Genomic DNA, 24,034 nt, shown 5'->3' with positions numbered 1-24,034 from the left:
TCCTTAGTTGTTGTTCGTTCATAGTTGGTACGAAATATACGTACCCTGTCATAAAATCCTAGAAGCAAAAGTCAATTGGGTTAAGATCTGCACCTCTGGGTGGCCAAGAAATAGGCACATCAGGGCCCCTTCCAATCCTATGCCCAAGACTGATCGAAAAGATATTCTCGTATTTTATTATGGTAATGTCCTGGAGTGCCATCCTGTAAAAACCACATATTTTTCCTGACTGCGAGAATGACCTCGTCTAAGTACTCTGGTAACACGGTTTGTGGAAAGTGTGAATAATTTTCACCGTTTAAATTGTTTAGAAGAAATACTATTAGATTATTATCCACAATTTCTGCCCAAACATTGACTTTAAAATTTCTTTGATGATGAGAGACTTTTTTTTTTGCGTGGGGGTTTTCTTCTGCCCAGATGTGCGTGTTATGATGGTTTGTAATGACATTTCAGTTAAAGGTAGCTTCGTCGGCAAACATAACATGATTGTTAAAATTGACATTTTGTGTGTTTTCCGTTAAATACCAATCGCAAAACCCCATTATTTTAGAATAATCTTCATCCAGTATTTCTTGAACGGGTGTTAAGTGCCAAGGATGAAACTGCTGTTCCTTGAATCTTCTCCAAATTATCATGTGAGAAACATCTAATTGAGCCGCTACTAGTCTTGCATCTAAATGCACAACAATTGGAATATTTATAACTGACAACATGTATTTTTGATACTACTATTAAATACATAGTAATCATAGCAACAAGTGTTATACAACCGACTAGAGAGTTTTTAAAATATAATAGTAGTCCCATCTCGATAAAAACTGACTTATCGAAAAAGTACTGAGAGGCAAAAAAGTTTTACAAACATTGTGTTTAACTAATGGTTCCACAGTAATAATTAAATTGGAACGTATACAAACATTTGGGGGTTTAAGGGAACAAAACCCCTATAAATTTTGCATGGGGGTACAAATTTCACTGTTATTTTTTTAAGATATTCCTGCTATAAGAAAGCCACCTGTCCATTTTCAATATAAAATCTCTAATAGTTTTCGATATATTGAAAAAAATCTATACATTGGAAATAAATTGGAAACAATCGAGTTTCATTTTGTTACTTCAAAGTGCTGTAGCTTTTTTTATGTGCACATCTGTACTAAGATAAGTTAGGTTCAATCGAACTATTTTTGGTCCCAGAATACGTGATTTAATTTATGACCTACCTTTTTGTTACACCCTGTATATTCAAATACTACCTACAGTCGAATGTCTTCGACTAAATCGTCTTCGACGGACGAGGAAAATATAGATTACCACTTATGGCTATATAATCAATCTAGATGGATAGGAGGCCCAGAGGTTGGGTGTTTTGAGAAAGAAAAAATTAAAAAAAAAATTTTTATTTCAAAATTTTTAGTAAAAGGTATAAATAAAATACCCAAACGGGCTATATCACAAATACAGAACGTTTTCGGAATGTAAATTCCATCATCAGTGTAACAAAGTGCACATGCTATGAGCCACTAAAATATATGGGTGAAAACCCTTTAAATGTTATAAATTTACAAATACAGTCCATCTAATTTACATACCGTTGCACGTCATTATCTACGTCAGAGATCGAAGTTGACATAGTTGCCAAAGTATAAAAAATTCCTGAATCCATTTCAAATCAAATAGGTCACATAATTATTTCAAAAGTGGATTATACAACAAAATAAACTAATATTTAATGTAAATAAATAGAAACAAAACAAGAGTCAAAAAATAATCTTGTTAAAAACAATTTGAGCCGCTTGTTTAAAAAACAACATAGTTTAATTATAAGTTAATAATAAAAACAAAACTAAAGTGTCAACACCGCAACTGTCAAATAAGTGTTACCAATTTATGCCAAAATTTCACCTTCGTTCGATTACAGTTACAGCGTTTTCCGAATAAATGTTCTTCATAAAAACGCTTTATAGTGCATTTATACAAATTAAATGAAACATATTATTGTTTATTTCTTTAAGTTAACATTAATAGAAATCTTTAAATATTATTTCTATAGTATATTTGAAGAATAAGCTGGAGTAAATTCTCAGAAAAAAAAACTAAATTGTTAAGCATATTTTAGTACGTGTGCTTTCCGTACAACGTCAATATTTTAGCTTATTTTACGTTGGGTTTAACTATTTAGATAGAAATTTTTCCATGTCACATGGACTATCGTAAAATTTAAATACCTGCTATTGTTAGAACTGTGCAGGCTACGGATTTTTCAGCTGGTCATAGACGTACTTTAAGGGTATTACATTATTTGTTTCGGTTTGTTAGGTTAGATATTTAAACCATTTTCAAAGCATATTATATTTATATAAATCTGTTTATTTTAGTAACCTTATTTATGGTTATTTTTGTCGTTATTATAATGACCCATTAAATAACAAGAAATAAAGAAACTTTTAAAATACATAGGTATTTAGTTAATGGTCTTTTGATAGTTTAGATAGAAAAAGTCGATTAGCGAAAGATGGTTTCTGATAAATGTGAACGCTATCTTAAATAGTATAAATTTCGATTTTGTTTGGAAAACCAATGATTAATAAAATGGTTAATGGTCTTTAAATAGTCATTCATTAATATCAGAAAATTGTTGTTTAGTCGATTATAAGCGAGTGAAGATATCTGACACAGTTGTTTTTTGCAAGAGTGAATAGTGAGTTTATAGAATATGAAATTAACGTGTGATTATACACCAGTTAAAAAATTAAAGTTGAATCATTTATCACTTAACGAAAAGAGTGTTATCCTTAACGTCTACAATTATTTTAAGCAACACAATCCTTCCAATACTGTTGATAGTATAGTTGAAATTTCGTCTAAAGTAATGGGATATTTAAAATCAACTGTATATAACATTTTAAAAGAGGAAAAATCAGCTGGTATAACGCCACCCAAACCGAGACCAGGAAGGCCAAAATTGTCGAAAGTGAATGTGGATGAATTTTTCAAAAATGCAATTCGTAGAATGGTCCACTCATTTTTTTTTTAACAAACAAATACCAACTTTAGATAAAGTTTTACAAGCCATTACCGACGATCCCGATTTACCCACAATAAGTAGAGACAAACTTTGGAAAGTTTTGCATGAGTTAAACTTTAAGTATGAAAAAGTGGGCAGACAGTCAATGCTTATCGATTCCGAAAAAATTGTGTGTTGGAGACGAGACTACCTCGAAAAAATAAAAAAAATGAGGACAGAAAATAAGAACATTTATTATTTAGATGAAAGGTGGGTTAATGAAGGGCATACTGTAGGGAGAGTTTGGAAAGACCAAACTATAAAAACATGTCGACAAGCATTTCTGGAAGGATATTCACCTGGTTTCAAGGAACCAACAGGTAAAGGTCGACGATTAATTGTTACCCATATAGGTAGTATGAATGGATTTCTTAAGGAGGGTTTACTTTTGTTTGAATCAAAAAAGACCTGTGATTATCACGAAGAGATGAACGGAGACGTGTTTGAAGAATATTTCGAACAGATGATTGAATCCATACCTAAAAATTCAGTTATTGTGATGGACAATGCAAGTTACCACTCTAGATTAGTTGAACGTTTACCAACTACTCAATGGAGGAAAGATAAAATTGTAATGTGGTTAACTTCTAAGAATTTAATCTTTGACGATACAATGACAAAAGCAGAATTATTAGAATAATAAACAAAATTATAAAAAATATGTCATTGAGGAAATAGCCAAAAAACGAGGAATTGAAATACTTCGCCTACCACCGAATCATTGCGAGCTAAATCCGATTGAATTAGTATGGGCCGAAGTTAAAAGTAACGTTGCTCGAAATAATACAACTTTTAAATTGTCAGATGTTACTATTCTTTTTCATAAATCAATATCCGAAGTAACGACTGAACATTGGCAAAAATGTATTAATCACGTTATGGATATTCAGAAAAGAAGTTTATTTTACATTTGAACTAACTGCCGACAACTTCATTGTTTATTTTTTATTTATTTTTTATTGCTAATATAATTTTCATTCTTATTTCCAATATTATTAGTATTAAGAATATTATTATTTATTACCTAATAGGAATATATAAAAACTTACAGTTTTTGTGTATGTATTTTACGTTTCAGTATAATTTATTATATTTTATTATTTTATATTAACTGTATGTTTCACAAATAATAGAATTTTTATTCTTTTTATGTATATCTTTTTATTTTAAACCAGTATTGGATTGGATTAATTACTTTGTTCTAAATATCCAAATAAATTTAACGCAAACTTTTCTTTTAAGATTACGTTTTAGTTAGATGTGCACGCCTATGTATTTCGAGGTGCGAAGATTAGTATTCTAAGAATTTACTCCAGCTTATTCTTTAAATATACTATACGAGTATATAATAAAATATGTCTAGTGGCTGTAATGCCAGTGTACTCCGCAAAAGTGATTCTAAAAAAGAACATACTTACCGCCTAAATGTTTCGTGTTGGTATAATGGGACGTCACAGGCTGTGACGCCGATGACGTGCAACGGAATGTAAATTAGATGAAGTATATGTTACATTATATACTATTAAAAATTAGGATGTTTAAGTTACCGTTGGAATTGGTAACATGGCAACGTATGGCTCTACATCGGTTACTTGGTCCTGAGACAAAGTGTCTTCGAGGACCTGTTGATAACAACTCGACAGTTGTTATCAACAGGTCCAACAGGTCCTCGAAGACACTTTGTCTCAGGACCAAGTAACCGATGTAAACCCATACGTTGCCATGTTACCAATTCCAACGGTAACTTAAACATCCTAATTTTTAATAGTATATAATGTAACATATTTGTAAATTTATAACATTTAAAGGGTTTTCACCCATATATTTTAGTGGCTCATATCATGTGCACTTTGTTACACTGATGATCTAATTTACATTCCGAAAACGTTCTGTATTTGTGATATAGCCCGTTTGGGTATTTTATTTATACCTTTTACTAAAAATTTTGAAATAAAATTTTTTTGTGATACATGGTATACAGCCACCTACAGGAACTTAGTTTCCTAGTGGAAAGAAAAAATTAACCCAAGCGGACGTTCCTTCCTTGAATTTAAGTTAAACGCAGAAACCTAGGTTTAAAGACGTCCACAATGCACTTACCCTATATGTTTTTTAGTAAACATTATTAGAATTACTTATTTAGTATCCAAGAGAAGGGAATATTGTTAGGGATATAAAAATAATACAAAATGGTTACCTACTAACTATTTTTAGTATGGTAACAAATTAGTATGCGGGAAAAAACCTTTATCATCATCATCATCATCCAGCCTTCTGCGTCCAAAGTTAAACATAGGTATCCACCAATTTCTTCCAGTTCTAAGTGTTGAGCTTCCTGCAGACGTTTTTCAGCGATTCTTTTGACGTCTGTCCATCGTGTAGATATTCTATCTATGATTCTTCTGTCTGCTCATACTGTAATTTTTTGGACCCACCGACCGTCAATAATTTTGGCCACCCCGCCCGGTTCCACTTAAGCCATGTGGATAGCATTCTATGTCACCTGAGACGCCTGCCCTTATTATTTCCTTGTATCTTACCCTGTCTCTGAGAGCCAGTCCAAGTAACGACCGTCTCATTCTTCTTTAGACTACTCTTAGTTTGGTTGCTGTGGTCTGGGTTGAGAAAAATGTTTTGGCGCAATAAAGACTGGAACTACACATTGTTCTAACGTCTTCTTTTTCAAATAATTTGGCATGTTGCTCTTGAAGATGTCTGATAGAGCTCCAATTTAAGTTGAATTAAGTTTCTTTATATTTTCTACAAGTCTCTTCCAATCTTTGCGGCTTTTATAAAGATATTGTCTTCTCTAGGAGCTTTATTTCTTATCATTTTCTTCAGTGCATTCCTTATTTCTTCTATTGATCTATAAGGAATCAATATCGATTCTTGGTTGACTAATCTTTTTTCCGAATTTTCTTTCTAAACTTTTCTATTAGATGCTCATTACGGTTCTGTTGACTTTTCTATAATTGTCTATAGAAATCTTTTACTACCCTTAGTAATTCATATCTGTTGGTTATGATATTTTAATTTTTATTCTTTAATTTCGTCATTTTTTTGCTATTTGTTAATTTTATCTTTAAAACTTTGATGCTCTTGTCATCTTGAAGTGCTTGATGGATAGATGGATAGAATTACAAATAAAGAAGTATTGGAGAGGGTTGGTAAAGAAACAGAACTAATCACCACCATACAAACCAAAATACTGGAAGACCTAGGCCACGTGATGAGGGGACCAAAATATGAAATTTTGAGACTCATAATACAGGGAAAGATTCAAAGAAGAAGATCTGTTGGCCGAAGGCAGAACTCATGATTGAAGAATCTACGTGATTGGTATCAATGCAGATCGATTGATTTGTTTAGAGCAGCAAGCTCAAAAATAAAAATAGCCATTATGATTGCCAACCTTCGTAGGGAGACGGCACTCTAGGAAGAGAAGCTTGATGGATCTTTGTTTATCATAATGAGTACTAAATTCTTAAAATAGAGACTTGATCTTCGTTTCACTTTGATAAGCAGCGACCAATTTTCCTAACATCCTTATAGACATTGCATTTCCATCTTAATTTTGACCTAGCTTTATGTTTACTTTTCTTCGTAATGTAAGAATTCATCTAAAGGAACGGAGGTTGCTATGTAGTAATTGTGGTAGTTCGGAAACGAACCATAAATAATGTAAATAAATGAAATGTTTTCTGTCTTGAAGTGTCTGTATCCAATGTAAAAATTCATCTAAAGGAAGGAAGGTTGCTATGTAGTAATAGTGATAGTTCGGAAACGAACCATAAATAATGTAAATAAATGAAATGTTTTCTGTCTTGAAGTGTCTGTATTCATCTTGCTGTATTGTTCACAAAAACACTTTTATATTGTTCAAAATATTAACATCTGTTTATATACATTTTCCCACGTTCTAGACTTTACTAGACATTTTAGGATTTATGATGGCATCTTGAATATTCTAGAATTTTAATTTTAATAATACGGAACTTTCGTAATAATATATTTACTTTTATGCCAACTAAATCTCATATTTGATTTATATGTTTTTAGAAATACAACCAACGCAAGCACTTGTTGGAGGAACTGGACATGTTTTAGTGTCAATCAAACATCAATTTCTAGGCAAACACGACGTAACATTCCTACCAGACCTGGTGAAACACGTAGGAAGCTTAGCGTATGACAGTTATAAAAAAGTTTTGTATGTTAGCGATTTGGAAACAAAAAGTATAGTTGAGCTTAACATGGTTACAGGCGTTAGCAAAACTCTTGATATCAGCGGTATTGGCAGAGTTACTTCAATGGATTTTGGTAAGAATTTATTAGATATATAATTTTTCGATACATAACTAACAATACCCTGACGTTTAATGAAAAGTTTTGTAAAATAAATTGTATTAAACTAAACCTAACATAAAGTTGTTTTATGTGTTTTTAAAAGCTCTAAAATTAGAGAAGGTTTTTAAAGAAAAATAGCAAATTGCGGTTTTATTGATGAGGGGTTACGGCAGTAGAAAAAAATCTTATAGTAAAATAGCCACTTTGTTCAACGATACTTTCCTAAACCATTCTCCTATCCATAAGGCTACGGTACAAAAAATTTTAAAGCGCTTTGAGGAAAAAGCGCTACTACAATTGTTATTTGTTCTACGTGCGCCCCAATGTTTTTTCTCCACTTCATATAATTTTTGATGAGCAGAGTCAACTGTTAATCCTTTTTTTAATGTTGTAGACAGTTTAAACAGTGTTTGAGAATATTTTATATGAGCTGCACCGGATTCATGTCTTTTTAAAATAATAGCTAAATGTTGCCAGTCACTTACCCCATTAATTCCACTAAGTAATTGTCGGCTGTTTTCATCACAACAAAACAGTTTACAAGGTGCACAAAAACACTATTTAGTGATAATGAGCAAAGTAACCACGGGCGATGAATTTGGTATTGATTAGGTAATGTGCGATAATAATAAGTTTCTGAATCTTTCCTATTATTTGTATCTCTGGGGAAGTTAATTTTTGTAATTTGCTGAGGAAAATTTTCAACAACAAATTGGACTTCACTTGGATTCATATTTGCAGGCCATTTTCCGGCATCATCTGAAACCAAGTATATGCTGGAGCTTCCTACACTGCAATCCAGATTAACTGGAACATTAATTGTTCTGTCTTGGTTGGTGGTTTCAGGTTTAGGCGTTTCAGCATCAGCACTCGCACTATCGCTATTATTGTCATCAAATCATCCGTCTCTATCCGCAGGAATATGAAATTGTTTGGTACTTTTTTCTATGGTTTGGAGTTCGCTTGAAGTTGAAGGTCCTAAATTTATATCCGAGTCTTCCATATTTTCATGTATGTTTTTTATCAAAAATGATTCCAGTGTACCGGTAAGTTTTTTTTCTCCTCAGTTTTTGCCTCTTTTATTTTTCTATATTAAAAACCTGAAAGTCGTTTTCTTTTTCTTTCGGACATTTTGAAAGTACCACTTAAGAACGAAGCCGGGCGAATTTAACAAAATAAATCCAAAAACACTGCAAATAAGTTGTCCAAATAATGTTTCTCCAAATAATATGTAGCCGTAACGCGTATACGAATAAAATTGCTCTGATATCTGTGCAATAGAAACGGGTACACTACTATATTTTACAAAACATAATCGTTTATCAAAAACGTGTCTAAATTCATCGAATTCTCAACTAAGACTGAACATAAGATATATAACCCATCTATAAACATAACCATAGGAACAATATTATAACAGAAACTTTACTACCACTTGCCTAAATTCTTGTAAAGTATCTACGTGGGAAATCTCAAATAACTGAAGTCCGAAAGCCGCCAGCTGCTTTGAATTAAAAAGTATTCCCAAAACTGCTTTATGACTGTACCTGCAAAAGGGCGGCAGTTCATACAATAAATAATATTTTCTGACATTTTTTTTAGATTAGGATGAAAAAAAGAAGTATACATGATAAATGAAACACATTTAAGTATTATTACGTACTGAATAATTATTATTGTTTGGAATATTAGAGTTCACAGAATTATCTGAATCATTACTATTATTGAATTATTTGAATTTATTTTCTTTTTAAAAAAGTATTTTATCATCAGTGGACTGCTTTTGGCCGCCCCTATTGTTGGCCGCCCGTGTGCGGTGGCACTTGGCACACATGGTAGCGGCGGCCCTGGAAGTCATGTTTATCCCTAGAATATATTTATGTCCATGAAAAACGGAGCTCTTATTCAAGCTTTATGATTGTTAGTTTATTGTTAAGTTAATAAGACTTAATCCAAACAGAACAAGCTCAAGATTAGGCATTGCCGTGCGATAAAATTTATTTGCGAAACCTGGTTTTTACACATGGACAACGTCGCCTTTTAGCGAGATCGTCGTATAGCAGGTCTTCGCGTAAAAGTTATGAATGAATCATATCAAGAAAACTTGATTGAAGAAAGCCCACAATGTTTTCTCTAATTTATATATAAATAATATTCTAAAAATTTTTTTTTTGCAGATCCAAAAAGTAATAATTTATACATTTGCGATACGGAAAGGCTGGTTGTAGAAATTATTGATATGAATAGTCAAGAAAGAAAAATAATTGTTCACGACACTTTTGGAGAAAGTCCTGAAAGCATTGCTTTGGTACCGGAAGATGGGTAAGTATAATTTTTTTTATGTCTGTAGCCTCGTTACAAAGATGGCCAACTCCATTTAGCATAATTTTCAGTATAGGTAACAAATTGTTTAAACTACTTTCACACAATTGGTACTGTTGAATTTTTTTTTGTTGATTAACAATTATTTCCAGAGCATCTTGGAATAACAATATTTATGCTTTTTTACTGTAGTTAAAGGAATATTTAACGTTGAAATATGGAGTTCGCCGTGTTTGTAACCAACATGTGGAGGTAGTCGTTTTTGTCACCAAAATATTGCTGATAGTGATGCTGATATTGCTGATATCTTAAGTCAGCAGTAAAATATCAGTAGCAATGCATCAGGGCTTGCCCTATACTGAAGATTTTTTTGGTGAAAATTAAAAAAGTTGAAATATGTGTTAAAAATATTAATAATTTATTGGGCTAATACAATATTTGTCAATAAAATTTAAAAACCCGATCAATACACTAACAACAAAAGTTCTTTAGATATCAGCTTGATCGGTAGATAATACCTGAATCTTACAATAATTCTGAATCAAAAAGTCCACTACAACTTGGTTGACTTCCATGACTTCATCACATTCTGCATTATTTAAGTACTCACATTCAGGAAGTGGATTTTCAGGCATCATTTTATTATTGGTTATCACTTCATGATACCATTTCACATTTTCCATTTCACTCCATTTTTTACCATAATGTTTTTGTAATAAAACGCGCACGTCTTTAATTTTTAACGCATTCACTTTGACTCCAAGCATAAGTTCAGTTGGGTTTATATTCCACACTTTTTTCTCTGGTCTCTTGACACTCAAACTTAAATTAATTGGAAAACTGTAGTTTTGTTCGCCACTGACAGTTACTGTCTCTTGTTTCTTGGTCAGAATTAACTTTTCGACTTGTGAAATTTTGAAATGAAGATTTGTTGGGTCTTTAACACAGTTTTTAGCTTCTGACTTCCAATCTTGGTTGGTCCAGTATTTTCCTAAAAGTTTGACTGTCCCATGCTTATTAAACTCTGAATGATACTTTTCAAGCTACACAATTGTATCTATTTTCTTTACACTGACGTTCTACGCCACCAAAACTTCTATCACTAGGCATATATGAGTGACCGGTAACAGGAAACAAAAGCTCCACTGTTGCGATTGAACTTTTAGTCCTCTGCAGCCAAGCAATGCACATTGTTAATACAATACTATTCTTGTTTTGGCCTGGACACCCATCAGCTACCAGCCTTAAGGTGTCTTTTCCTTCAAAGTAACCAGATCTAGATCTGCACTCAAGTTCTTCAAATACTGCAGAGGCTATTTCATTCGAAGACTTTTTCATTTCGTGTTCAGCCCAAGAGTAAATTGATACATTTTCTTTGCGTAAAGCTTCGGTTCTAAAAGAACATCCAGAAACTATCAAGCTATAATCTGGCAAAAGAAAAAATCATGCAAAACATGTTTCCTTGGAAATGTGTTTCATAACATCTAGTACATCTTGCATAAATAAAAAATCTGACATAGATAAATTGAGCAACATTTATTGTTATTAACTGGAAAAGCATCAAAAATAAAATAAATATTAACCTCTACATATTCTTGTATACATAACTGGTTGGATACCATTAAGACAGGTTTAATAATTAAAAATAAAAAACTACCCAATATGAGCCTCTTGTTTCTTGAAAATAAATACAATATTAAGAACAACTAATTACATTTTAATCACATTGTTTTTTCTTTCTGTTCTCTATCTATCAGAGTTAAAACACACTATCAAAAGATGTCATCAAATAAACTAAGTTTTACTATCCTGACCAAATTTTTAGAATGTATTGTCCATTATTAATTTTATATTTGTGTTGTTAATGTTGAGTGTCAAAGTTTATTTTAAATAATCTCAACGACTAGTAAGTTGCACTGACAAATTATGATATTTTGTAAACATTTACACATTTTTATTTATATTACAATGTCTTGAAAAAGGAATAAAACTATTCCGAACGCTTGACAAAAAGTCAAATGAGTGTTTCTCTAACATCTCGGCCAACCTGACTGCAGCCCTACTAAACTGGTGGTTTTGTATATATATATATATATATATATATATATATATATATATATATATATATATGCATATTTGTTCTGTATATTACATCTTCTTATACTAGTTCCTTACTATTCGCGAGAATATTAAATATATTCAAAAAATCTTTTTTCTAGTTCCAAAAACTCTTTAACATTCCCAATGCATACTCAAAAAAATACAACACGAGTAGAACAAATTAAATTGATTACATAATGATAAACAAGAGATATATAATGCATTCGTATCGGTTAAAACATATCCTGACATTAATTTAGAATAAGCGATGTGCTCAATTTTATATACAGTGATGAGTGCCTTAAGAACCGGCAAAATAACGCAAAAGATAGAAAACATAATACGTTGTGAAATAAAAAGAGATGAAAGTAGTAGAGGTGGGAAACTATCGATAGAAACCTTACATTACATTTACATTACATTATATTAGGACTATCGATAGTTTCCCACCTTTAGACGTTAGCTTATGCTTATGAGCTAGTTGACTTCAGTCATAATATTACAAGTTTGACGTCGAACATTAACATTTTTTAAATTTCGCATAAAATAAAAACTGATTGAAGGCAATAAAGCAAATGTAAGTAAACAGTTTAATTAGTAGCAATTTGATAATTAATTCTGTGTTGACGAATACAGAATAACAAGCTATGATAATTCTGTATTGAGAAGAGTGTATGCGACGTCTCAAATCATAGTTTATTATTGATCAATACTTTAATTTTGGATAAAAAAATACTCCTACTTAAACTGTTTTTACTTACATTACGTGATACGTATTACTATGACTGAAGTCAACCAGCTCATAAGCTAACGTCTAAAGGTGGGAAATTTTCGATAATTCTAATGTAATGTAAAGTAAATTATAGATTTATATCCATAATTTCTCACCTCTACTACTTTCATCTCTTTTTACTTCACAACGTATTATGTTTTCTATCTTTTGCGTTATTTTGCCGGTTCTTAAGGCACTCATCCCTGTATACGCTATATATGGTTAAAAGAAAAGTTATATTATTTGGTTTAATTTTATATAATATTAATGTTGCACAACAAGAAAGAAAATAGGAGATTCACGAAAAGAAATGTAGAGGAATTGGTAAACACCCACTCGGTCCATTATCCATTGAAAATAGTAATAATTTTTAACACATGATGTTATATATAAAAAGATCTAATTAACCTAGTGATTATGTAAAATCACTAGAATGTGTACACGTTGAAGACCGTGACACACATATGACATGAAGTGTGAAACAATACGTCAATCTAAGTATTGTACTCATCCAAACAACAAAAAGGGTTGGGTTTACTTAATGCTGTCTGGTTTGAGAAAAAAAGACTATTCTCAGTGTTTGGAACATTCTAATAAGAAGAAGGAATGAAAGTAATTTCAATCAATGCTAGGTACTCTTAGGTGACTGTCTTAAGACAATTGACTTAACTTTTCTATGTATCTCAACTGTGTTCCTACTTGTTCATTCTTGTAAACACTTTTTAAATAATAATATAAACAATCTGCGATATTTTAAAAATTCGTCGATATAATTGTCAATATTGTATTATAGAGCTGCAAGATCCATTTTCTTGTACCTTGGCCTATTTTATTTGTTTACTGCATATATCATCCACACCTGCATCTTTCTCGTAGTTTAGCCTGTTCATACCATCGTGACGTTACTTTAGTGTAAATGGAGTTCCTAGATGGTTTGCCTCCTAAGCCAGTCTTCTTTTAGTTTTTGGTTCTTTAAATCGGTTCTTTATATAGAACCATATGGATAAATGACCAAAAATACCAATGGAAGGAGATTGCTAGAATTTTGCACTTTAAGCAATATGACAATAACGAACACACTTTTTAAACTCAAGGAAATCCACAAGTATACTAAAGAAGTAAAAAGTCGAAATAAAAAATACATAATTGACTATATACTAGTTGAAAGCAATGATAAAAGAAGAGTAATGGATGCAAAAGTACAGAGAGGACCCGAAATAGGCAGCGACCATTACATGGTAGTAACAAAGATACGAGAAGAAATAAAAAAGAAGAAAAAGACTAGTACAGAAAGAAAAAACCAATTATAAAAGAGACAATAAAAATGTATATGCTAAGAAATAAAAATCAAATTATTATTTTTTTATTTTTTTAATTTTAAACAATAAGAATACGCCTAATCTACAAGATTAATCAGCATTTTTTCTTTAACCAATTTTCCTAAGACTGTTTGTAAACTAGATGTCACCTGGTCCATCCTAGCTTTTTTGACAAAAAAGCCCACTTCTTTGTTGTGGCCACATAGCACAGCACCGACTCTGCTTTTAACTAATTGCTCACGCTCTTCTTGTGGCTACAATGGACAACACTAACTAAGCCTTGCACAACTTCACACATTACACAAGCTAGAATGGTTTAGTCCTCTTGAGCCTTCGGATCTAGGGTTGGTTGACAAGAAGCTTCAGTACTTTATGGTGGGATGCTTATGGTGCCTCTCTTAATGTCACCTAGTGACTTTCTTAATTTAATTTGGAATAGATTCGACTTTAAAATCTCTACGTAAATCGTCATTCCGAACATACCAAGGAGCAATTACAATATTCCTTAGTATTCGCTTCTGGAGCGTTTCTTAATTTCTATAATTACTTTTTTTTTGGTACAGCCCCATAATTATAGGCCATATGTCCACACCGGTTTCAATATTTGTTTGTAAATCAGTTGTAAATTTGTTCTGGATGGAAAGTTGAGAGTACCTACCTATCGGCCAATACATATTTTTGTACTTTATCTTCAACTATTCAGTTTTCTTTTTAACATGCTCCTTCCATTTGAGTTTGACGTCCAGGTTTAAACCTTGGTATTTAGGTGTTTTCTTATTAGGAACAATGCGGTTGTTTAAGATAATTGGGAGATAATTGATTTGTATACGCTTATGCTTTAGCTTTTACTACTGCTACATTTTAGTCCTTTTTGGCGAACTTATAGTTTTAAGCGTCTTCCCTTTCCACTGTTTATATAGTTTTCTTTTCTGCTTTATCTTCGTTTTACCACTAGTAGGTTTCTTTATCGTTTAACTTATTTTTAAAGGTTTTTCCAACTATTTCAGTAATAGTTTTCTAATAACACTAGCAATATTCTTCCAAATTATCTTAGGATTTCTTTTCATGTTACATTGCTCTGAATGGACCTTCTTTCCCATATTTTAACACACCATTTGAGTTTTTGTCTACCTTTCTGACAGTTTATGAATGTTGATTGTATAACTATAGTCCATTATTGCTATAATCCCAATATAATATTTCCATAAATATTCAAATAAATCGCTAAACGCTACACCGGCTTCTCCACTGATTTCTTGTGTGTGAAATTATAACCACAATCCACGATTGTCATTATTGAATTGACCTAAGCAATTTTGGCTTCATCGTTTATTCAGTTCACAAGTGCCTTTGCTAACTTTTATCGTTTGATAAATTATAACTTTTTACCTAAAATAGAAATCAACACTATTTACAAAAAAAAACGTTTTCTTTTTAATTTATACAAATAATGCGCACATGTTCAAGGATCTTGTCTTCTTCTTCTTCTTCTTCCTTCTTGTATGTAGGCATTAAAGCCTGTTTCTTTTTTAATATTAGTCTCCTAAATTGTTTAAATTATCCCACCATCTTTTTCTTTTCTTGGTCTACCAATACTTCTTTGTATTTGGTGACTTATACTTATCTCGTGCTATTCGTCCTATCCTATCCTCTGCCATTCTACTAATGTGTTCGTTCCACTCCTGTTTGCTGCTATGCAACATACTTTTCCCTGATATTCGTCGGAGTATTTTCATCTCTGTTGTCTCTAGTAGTCGTCTCGTTTTAGATGTGTCAGGTCTTGTCTCCGCCGTGTATGTTAATATAGGTCTAATTGCTGCTTTATAGATTCTTGTTTTTGTGTCTTGTCTTAGGTGTTTGTTCTTTCAGATTGTATCATTAAGAGATCCCGCCGCTTTACTTGCTTTTAACTTGGTTGTCCTACTTCTTCTTTAACATCTCCGTAACTAGTTATATCTATTCCCAGATATCTAAACCTTGCTTCCTGCTTTATTATTTTCCCATCAATTTCGATTTTACATCGTAGTGGGTATTTAGATGTTGTCATACATTTGGTTTTTTCTGCTGATATTATCATATTGTATTTCTTGGTTGTTGTATTCAAGATATATGTTAATCTTTGGAGCTCGTCTTCTATCTCTGCGAATAATGCGGCGTCGTCTGCATAATATAAGATTTGGATTTCTTTATTTGCCAATCTGTAATCATGACCTTTACGTACTGCTTGTATTATTTCCTCCATTATTATATTAAAAAGAAGTGGGCTTAACGAGTCCTGACTCCGCTTTGTACTGTGTATACACTGTGTTAGTTTTCCATTTATCTTGCCTGTATTCGATTATAGAAGTAGATAGTTTGTATAATATTGATTGGTATATTCCTTTTATACAGTAGGTGCAATACGTCTTTGACTTGGATGCGATCGAAAGCCTTTGTTAGATCTATAAAACATATGGGGATCTTGTCATTATTATTATTATATTAAAATTAAAATAGTTTTGGATTTTACGACTTGATTCTCTTTTTTCCTTATGAGTGGGGAATTTATTTATATTTCATTTATATTTAAAGCAACTCTTTGCTAATGTTAAGATCAATCGTTAGAGCTACACATTATGTAGGTTTATCATATTGTATCCTTTGAGAGACTATGAAACACTGTCGCAGTGTCTCTTTACTTTTAGACAAGAAGCTGATGATGTTCTTGAATTAATATATGAAACGTTTTTCAATAAAAGGATAATTCAGCAATATCCTTTTGTTTTAGCTGTAACCTCCCTTAAACGATAAATATTATAGATTTATAGTTTTAGTATTAATTAAATTCTTGTCTAATTTGTCACTAAAGTTAAAATATAATAAATTTTATATTTACTTATTTCTCATTTTCAGTATCATGTTTGTAAGTTTTAAACAAGGAAAATCAGGAAATAGTCACATCGATCGTTTATTCATGGATGGTACCGGAAGAACTCACGTCATCGAAAGCGGATTAGTGGGCCCAGTCCATGTAGTGTATGACCACAGTCTTTATAGAATTTTCTTTGCGGATCTAAGTACTGGTGTTATCGAATCTACGAGTGTGACCGGTAAGATTTTATATTCAATTATTTTTAAATAACATTATTTCTTAAGTGAGTTTAATAAAGAAAGACAAAAAAATAATAAAAAATAGAACCTGAAGTAAACTATAGGCACTAATAAAATATAAATTACAAAATAAGTTTTATTATACTTTTTTAATAGATTTTTTTTTAATATCAGGGAATACAAAAAATAATTACAGAGTTTATTATACTGACTCAAATTACTCTGCTAATAGAGCGAGGGCTATTCCAGGTACTGTTCCTGGCATTAGATTCCATATATCGTTCCAGATAGTTAAGCTAATGGAATTAATACGCATATATAGTATAGTCAAAATCCAGAACGGCACCTCAAGGTCCTTCCGCTACAAAAATGGATTAAGACAAGGTGATGGACTATCTATCGTGCTTCCTTTTTAACCTTGCACTGAAAAATATTATTCTTGAGTATCAGAATTATACGACTGGTACAATATTTAACCGGTAAAATTCCATCGGACTGGTTGAAATCTACGTTTGTGACTCTTCACAAGAAATTAAATTCTAAGATGTGCTGTGAATATCGCCTTAGTTTAATGAGCAACAAAAAATTAGAACAAAGTATAGGTAAAACACGGTTCGGCTTTAGATGAGGAGAGCCCCTCTTTGCAATGCAAAAATGCCCGGGTCAACAAAAATATGTTTACGCCTGCTTTATTGACTATGAGAAACCCTTCGACACTATCAGACATGACAAAATTATAGAACTAATACATCTTTCAGGACTTGATACTAAGGATATCCGGATTATTAAAAATCTGTATTGGAATCAACCAGCCAACATACAATATGGAAAACTTAACCATTTCTAACGGGGTTAGATAGGGCAGCATTATTTTGTCACTGCTTTTTAACCTATATATGAAAACATATTTCAAGAGGCACTGGAAGAGTATAATGAAGGCATCAAGATTAATGGCGTACCAATAAGTAATCTTCGGTATGCAGATAATTCTGTGAAACTAGCGGATAACATAAAAAAATGTACAGATGATGTCTCAGTAAAATAAATACTACAGGCAACCAATTTAATATAAAAATTAACAGGAAGAAAACTAAATTTATAGGATTAGTAAAAAGAACTTGAGACAAGAAGCTGCATATTGGTTGTCTCATTAAATATCTGGGACACACAGCAAATGAAGCGGGACCATGACGTAGAGATCAAGATCCGAATTGAAATAGCAAGATCCAGAATTATAAAAATTTATATGCTCTTAAGCATCCGCAACCTATATATTTAAAAATATTGACTAAGAAACTTAAGGGAATGATTCCAAATACCAGAAGCTGCAAACATAATACATACGGTACAAAATAGATAAAGATATCGTTTGATGACCATCGACCTTCGGTAGAAGGCGGTGCATTAAGAAGGTATAATAGATATGCAGATGACATTGACATAATCGTTAGATCCACAAACTCCCTAAAAGAAGCTTTTTAATAGTTCAGGGCGTCTGAAAATGGGACTAAAAATAAATGCTCAAAAAACGAACTATGTGTACGTCTCCAAGTCTGACAATCAGACACCTACACTAATACGATACGGAGTTATACATAACGATATGGAGTTATAACGTGTGGATACCTTCATATACCTAGGTTAGTTAGTGACTAAGAACAACAATGTCCGCAAAGAAATCAAAAGAAAAATAGTCATTGTCAATAAATGTTATTATGGTTCGGAAAAAAAATGACAAAAGTTCCAAGAATTAAACTGACCATGTATAGAACACTAATAAGATCAGTTTCAACTTATGAAGCTAAAATGTGGCCACTCACACAGAATGACCAAGACCTTCTTAAGCGGTTGTAGCGAAAGATTCTAAGAACAATATTCGGAAGATTAAATGTGCGGAGTTTGTGGAGAAAATGCTACAACTTTGAGTTATATAGAAGTTTCGGAGAAGCTGGACAAGCTAGGTACCTGGACAACTTGCAAGATGACTTAAAATCCCACCGACAACTTAAAAAATGACAACTGTAATAATTGAAGGTAAAGGATGGAGGACTGCTATTATATTTAGGACGGAATGGAGGAATGTTCTAAAGAAGGCTTTGTTTATATGTATAAAATCCATCGTTTCTTATTATTTTAGAACTACTTCAAGTGAAATACTTTTCATCATCTGAAATATTAATTTTTTTATCGACAAAGTGAACCCGCCTCAGTTGACGACAGCATCTTGGTACACGAAGGAGTTGCGCTTGAGAGTATTTGGGGAACTTACATCGCTTTTGATATTGAAGACCATTCCTTTTAAATCCCAACAATATCGTAATCTTACATCTTAGATCTGTATTGGTGGTACCTACTGCGGTTTTTAACTTTTTGAAAGATTTAGATATGGTATTTCTTGCTCGCATTCCGCTATTGTTCTATAAATGATTCTGAGTAAAATATTTTCATTTTGGAATATTCATCAGATTTAAGCTTTGGGTACCCGCCCAACCAACTTTTAGATACTTTTTCATAAGACATCTTAAAGCGAAAACTACAAAGTAAATAAATCTTAACTGACAGTAAACAAACTTTTGTTTCAAAAGGCAACTTATATTATTATTTTTTTTGTTAATATTAAAGCCGAGGAATTTTGTGCCAATACTTTTAGGACATACTTTACGAATTTTTTTTTAGTCAATTGTTGAGTTTGCTCGTATCAATGTCTCATATATAGGATAAACTAATGTACAAACATTCTTTCAAAGAAATAATAAATTTAATATAATATTAAAGAATTGTAACTGTGGCGAATTAAACAAACAATGATCTATTACGAGATAATTAATAATAATTAAATTAATAAATTAAATAAATAAATATTAAATGTGGAAATAAAGCCTACAATCCATTTAAGACGACAAAAGGACTTCTACAAGGCTGTGCTACGTCCCCTACTCTGTTTAAAATATTCTTGGAAAAGACACTCAAACCATGGAGGAGAAAGTGCGAAGGAATGGGCATACCAGTAAGAGACGAATACCTATACACCTTAAGTTTTGCCGACGATCAAGTAGTCATCGCACAAGATGAAGAAGATCTCAGCTTTATGCTCAGAAAACTAGAAGAAGAATATAAAAACAACGGAATGGAAATAAACTTAGAGAAAACCGAATACCTAACAACAGAAAACAAGGATATGAGAAACCTAGAGATAGACGAGGGAAGACAAATAAATGGAACAGATAAATTCAAGTATTTAGGAACCATAATATCGAACCAGGGAACAACAGAAGAAGATATAAACAACAGACTGAGACAAACAAGAAACTGTATAAGACAACTAAACTCAGTGTTGTGGGATAAGAACATTACGATAAAGACAAAAAAGAGAATATATAACACCCTGACAAGAAGTATCCTGACATATGGGTCCGAAAACTGGACAATAAACAAGAGAAATAGAGGTAGAATAAGAGCAGTAGAAATGGAGTTCCTGAGGAGAAGCTGTAGACTTACAAAAAGAGACAGAATTGAAAACGCAGAGATTAAGCGGAGAATGGGAGTGCAATCAGACATAATCGACTATATAGAGGAGAAGAGACTATCCTGGTACGGCCACGTCAGAAGAGCGGACAGAGGACGCTGGATAAACAAAATCACAGAATGGAGCCCGATTGGAAGAAGAAAGAGAGGAAGACCCCGAAGGTCATTCAGAGATGAAATCGACGAGGCTATGGAGAAAAGAACCCTGCGAGATGGAGACTGGAATGACAGGGAAAATTGGAGAAAACGGTTGAGTGAAGGAAGACAGTGAAAACTGTGGAAATCCTTAGTAGTAGTAGTAGTAAATTAATATCAACTAAATTTCCTTCAATAGCCCAGGTGATATACATGAACTTTAACTCATAGGTGCAAACAATTATCAAGTTTTAAATTGTTGCAGTAAACAATCTTAACAATGTACAGGTTATGGTAAAACTAGTTGTGGACTTACCGGTAACTTCAATGGTAAATTTTTACCACTTTCCACTGTCCACTTTCGAGTTGCGCCTGTTCCATCTTATCGACGCCCACGCTCTTGATTCCGAGATCCATTCTCTGATTGGTGTTATAGAAATCGTAGGGTTCCAGGGAGGAGAAATCTATCGATTAATTTACACAACCATATTTGAATTTAAACAGTAACAGTTCTGCAGAAAAATAAAAAAAAGTTCCAATTTTGAGATAAAAAAATTAGCTGAGAAAGTGTATGAACTAATTAAGATTAAAGGACTGTGAAGAACCTGCCGTATTGGACACATTATATAAAACATTAGTCAAAATTATAATATTACAGTTAGAGCAGTACCAACTGATGCAAACCAAGAGAAGAGGCTATGAATATAGATTCTCATTTAGTCGTATACATAAACATCCCCGTATACATATTAATTACAATTCCTGTCTATAGTAATTATACGTTTTTTATTTTTAGGTGACGATAGACATCATTTTCGTACTCTGACTACTCATCCAGTAAGTTTAGCGGTTTTGAAAGATGATATATTGTGGACAAATATTGACTCCAAGGATTTATATTGGTCTGAAAAAAGATCTAGTGAGTCTTATGAGAAGAAAATTACTTTAGGTGAGTTTAAATCTTATAGGAATACCCACTATACATTAATAAAATGTTATTAAAATTTTAATCTAATTTTTTAATACTAAATTGTATACGAGCCATTTGAGCTTTCGTATTGAACAAACGAAATTACGTCTAAAAATCGAAACAATTTTAACTACTTAAAATAAAAAAAAATCTATGTTGATTTTTTTGAATTAATTTTATTAGTATACGGTTTCTTTTATCTGTTGCAGATTCTTCATTATTCCTTGTTTTTTAAACAATTTCACTACTGACCATAAACTGCTTTTTTATATAGAGTTTTTTGCTTTACTATTTTTCTTGAATAGTGTCAGTATTTGTTATGTTTAGATATTCTTGATAGATATTCTGTAGATGTATTATTGATATATTGATGATATTTATTTTTATTTATCGTATGGCACTTGACACATTTACATTTAAATTTACGTGTATTTTGTATAAAACATAACACATATATGTTTACAAATGAACATCTAACTTATTTATATAGTCTATCGACTCTGGAGTGGCCATTAGGAAATCCTCTGACCTGCCTTGATAGGATTTTGTGGGACACTGTTCTGTAATATGACAGATGTTTTGTGGTTGTCCGCAGTCACAGAGTTGGGATGGTCGTTTACCCCATTTGTGCATCATGTAATCGCATCTGTCGTGTTGGGTTCTGATTCGGTTCAGCATAGTCCATATGTGGCGTGGTAAGTCAAAACCTGGTGGTTTTTGTGTGATGCAGAGTAAGCTGTTATTTTGTTGTTCCATCCATTCTAGAGTCCAAGTAGTCGTTCAGTTGAACTCATTTTCCACAGAAGTCTGTGCTGTTTTTATTGGCGGTCGTCTGGAGCGTAGACTGTTACCGTTGGCAGCATCTTTATCTTGATGGATTGGCAGGATCTAGTTACTAATTATCTTTCTGTACTCACTAGTGAGGGAGTCTATGTGCCGTAGTTTGGGTGATGGAATGTGGCTCAGTACTGGGAGCCATTGCGTAGGAGTAGATTTGATAACACCAGCAATCATTCTCATTGTACTGTTCAATTGGGCATCTATTTTGTGTACATGTGGGCTGTTAAACCAGGCTGAAGAGCAGTATTCCGCGGCCCAGGGCAGATGATCGCAAGGTGGAAGCCGATGCTCCCCATGTTGTGCCGCAAAGCTTTTGGATGATATTGTTTCTGGATTTAAGTTTTTCCGCTGTTTTTGACAGATGTTCCTTGAAAGATAGGATTATGTCAAGAGTCACCCCAAGGTACTTTGGTGTTTTATTTTAGGCGTGTGTGGTGTTTTCCAATTGGATGTTGGGTGTTCTTCCTGCAAGCTTGTTATTGAGGTGAAAACTGGAAACCTCTGTTTTGGCAGCGCTTGGCTGGAGCCTCCATTTATGGAAATACTTTCCCACTGTGTGCAAGTCCGCCGTGAGGATTTCTTTTGTTTGTTCAAATGACTTACACCTTGTTGCAAGAACCCAGTCATCGGCATAACCAAACTTCCTTGATCTGGTTTCTGGTATATCAGCGATATACAGGCTAAAGAGAAGAGGAGCTAGGACAGATCCCTGAGGCAGTCCATTCTTTAGTTTTATTTGGGTGCTGATTTCAGTTCCCATGACTACTTGAGTCGGCTAGCATGCTGTTGATTATTCGAGCGGTGGATTTACAGGAGATTGTACAGAGGAGCTTGTATATCATGCCTTTTCTCCAGACTGTATCGTTGGCCGCTATTAGGTCTATGAATGTGGCTGCAGTTTTAAGTTTTCTCTGGAACTCTGCCTCAATAAATGTGGTAAGTGAAAGAACCTGATCTGCGCAGCTACTTTTCGGTCGGAAACCTGCCTGATCAACCGGTATTGATTCAAGTAGCTTTGGACTACTTCTGTTGAAGATAAGTCGTTCTAGTAGCTTGAACGTCGCCGATAGTAGAGCTATTGGTCTGTAGTTCTTAGGGTTGTTATCATTTGGTTTCCCTGGTTTTAATATAACAATGATCTTCGAGCGTTTGAGTTCCTGTGGTATGGTACCGGTCTTCATAATGTCTGTGAAAAAGTGGGCCATCCATTCTTTCGCGTATTTGCTGCTGTTAATTAAGAATTCGGGATGAATATTGTCAAAACCTAAGGCTTTACCTGGCTTTACATCCTTGAGAGCTATAGTGTCTTCTTCGTAAGTGAAAGGGCGGAAGTATTCGGTTTCTGCAGATTGGAATTTTAAAATTTGAGCTCACGTTTTACCTTGATTTTGTGTGGCTTGTCTTTCGGGGCTCTAGATGTCGATACCAGATGTGAGGCAATAGTGTTTGGGTTAATTGTTGTTTTGTCCCTTGTTATGGGAGTTTCGCTTCCTAATTTTCTTAGTAGTGTCCATGCTTGCCTACTTGATGTTTGAAAATTAAGACTT

At 32.9% G+C, this 24,034-nt stretch overlaps 1 protein-coding gene across 1 annotated transcript in view; it reads left to right on the top strand.

Moving 5' to 3' along the window:
• Positions 1-24,034, top strand: part of yl (Putative vitellogenin receptor yl) — a 147,025-nt gene that overhangs the window by 66,141 nt on the left and 56,850 nt on the right. The window contains exons 10-13 of the mRNA XM_072540372.1: positions 7,127-7,387; positions 9,592-9,736; positions 16,820-17,016; positions 21,474-21,626. Coding sequence (XP_072396473.1) covers positions 7,127-7,387; positions 9,592-9,736; positions 16,820-17,016; positions 21,474-21,626 — 756 coding nt within the window. The remainder of the gene's footprint in view (positions 1-7,126; positions 7,388-9,591; positions 9,737-16,819; positions 17,017-21,473; positions 21,627-24,034) is intronic.

The sequence above is a fragment of the Diabrotica undecimpunctata genome, chromosome 8, assembly GCF_040954645.1.
Source record: "Diabrotica undecimpunctata isolate CICGRU chromosome 8, icDiaUnde3, whole genome shotgun sequence".
Taxonomy (NCBI): domain Eukaryota; kingdom Metazoa; phylum Arthropoda; class Insecta; order Coleoptera; family Chrysomelidae; genus Diabrotica; species Diabrotica undecimpunctata.
This window is presented reverse-complemented; position numbering and strand designations above follow the sequence as displayed.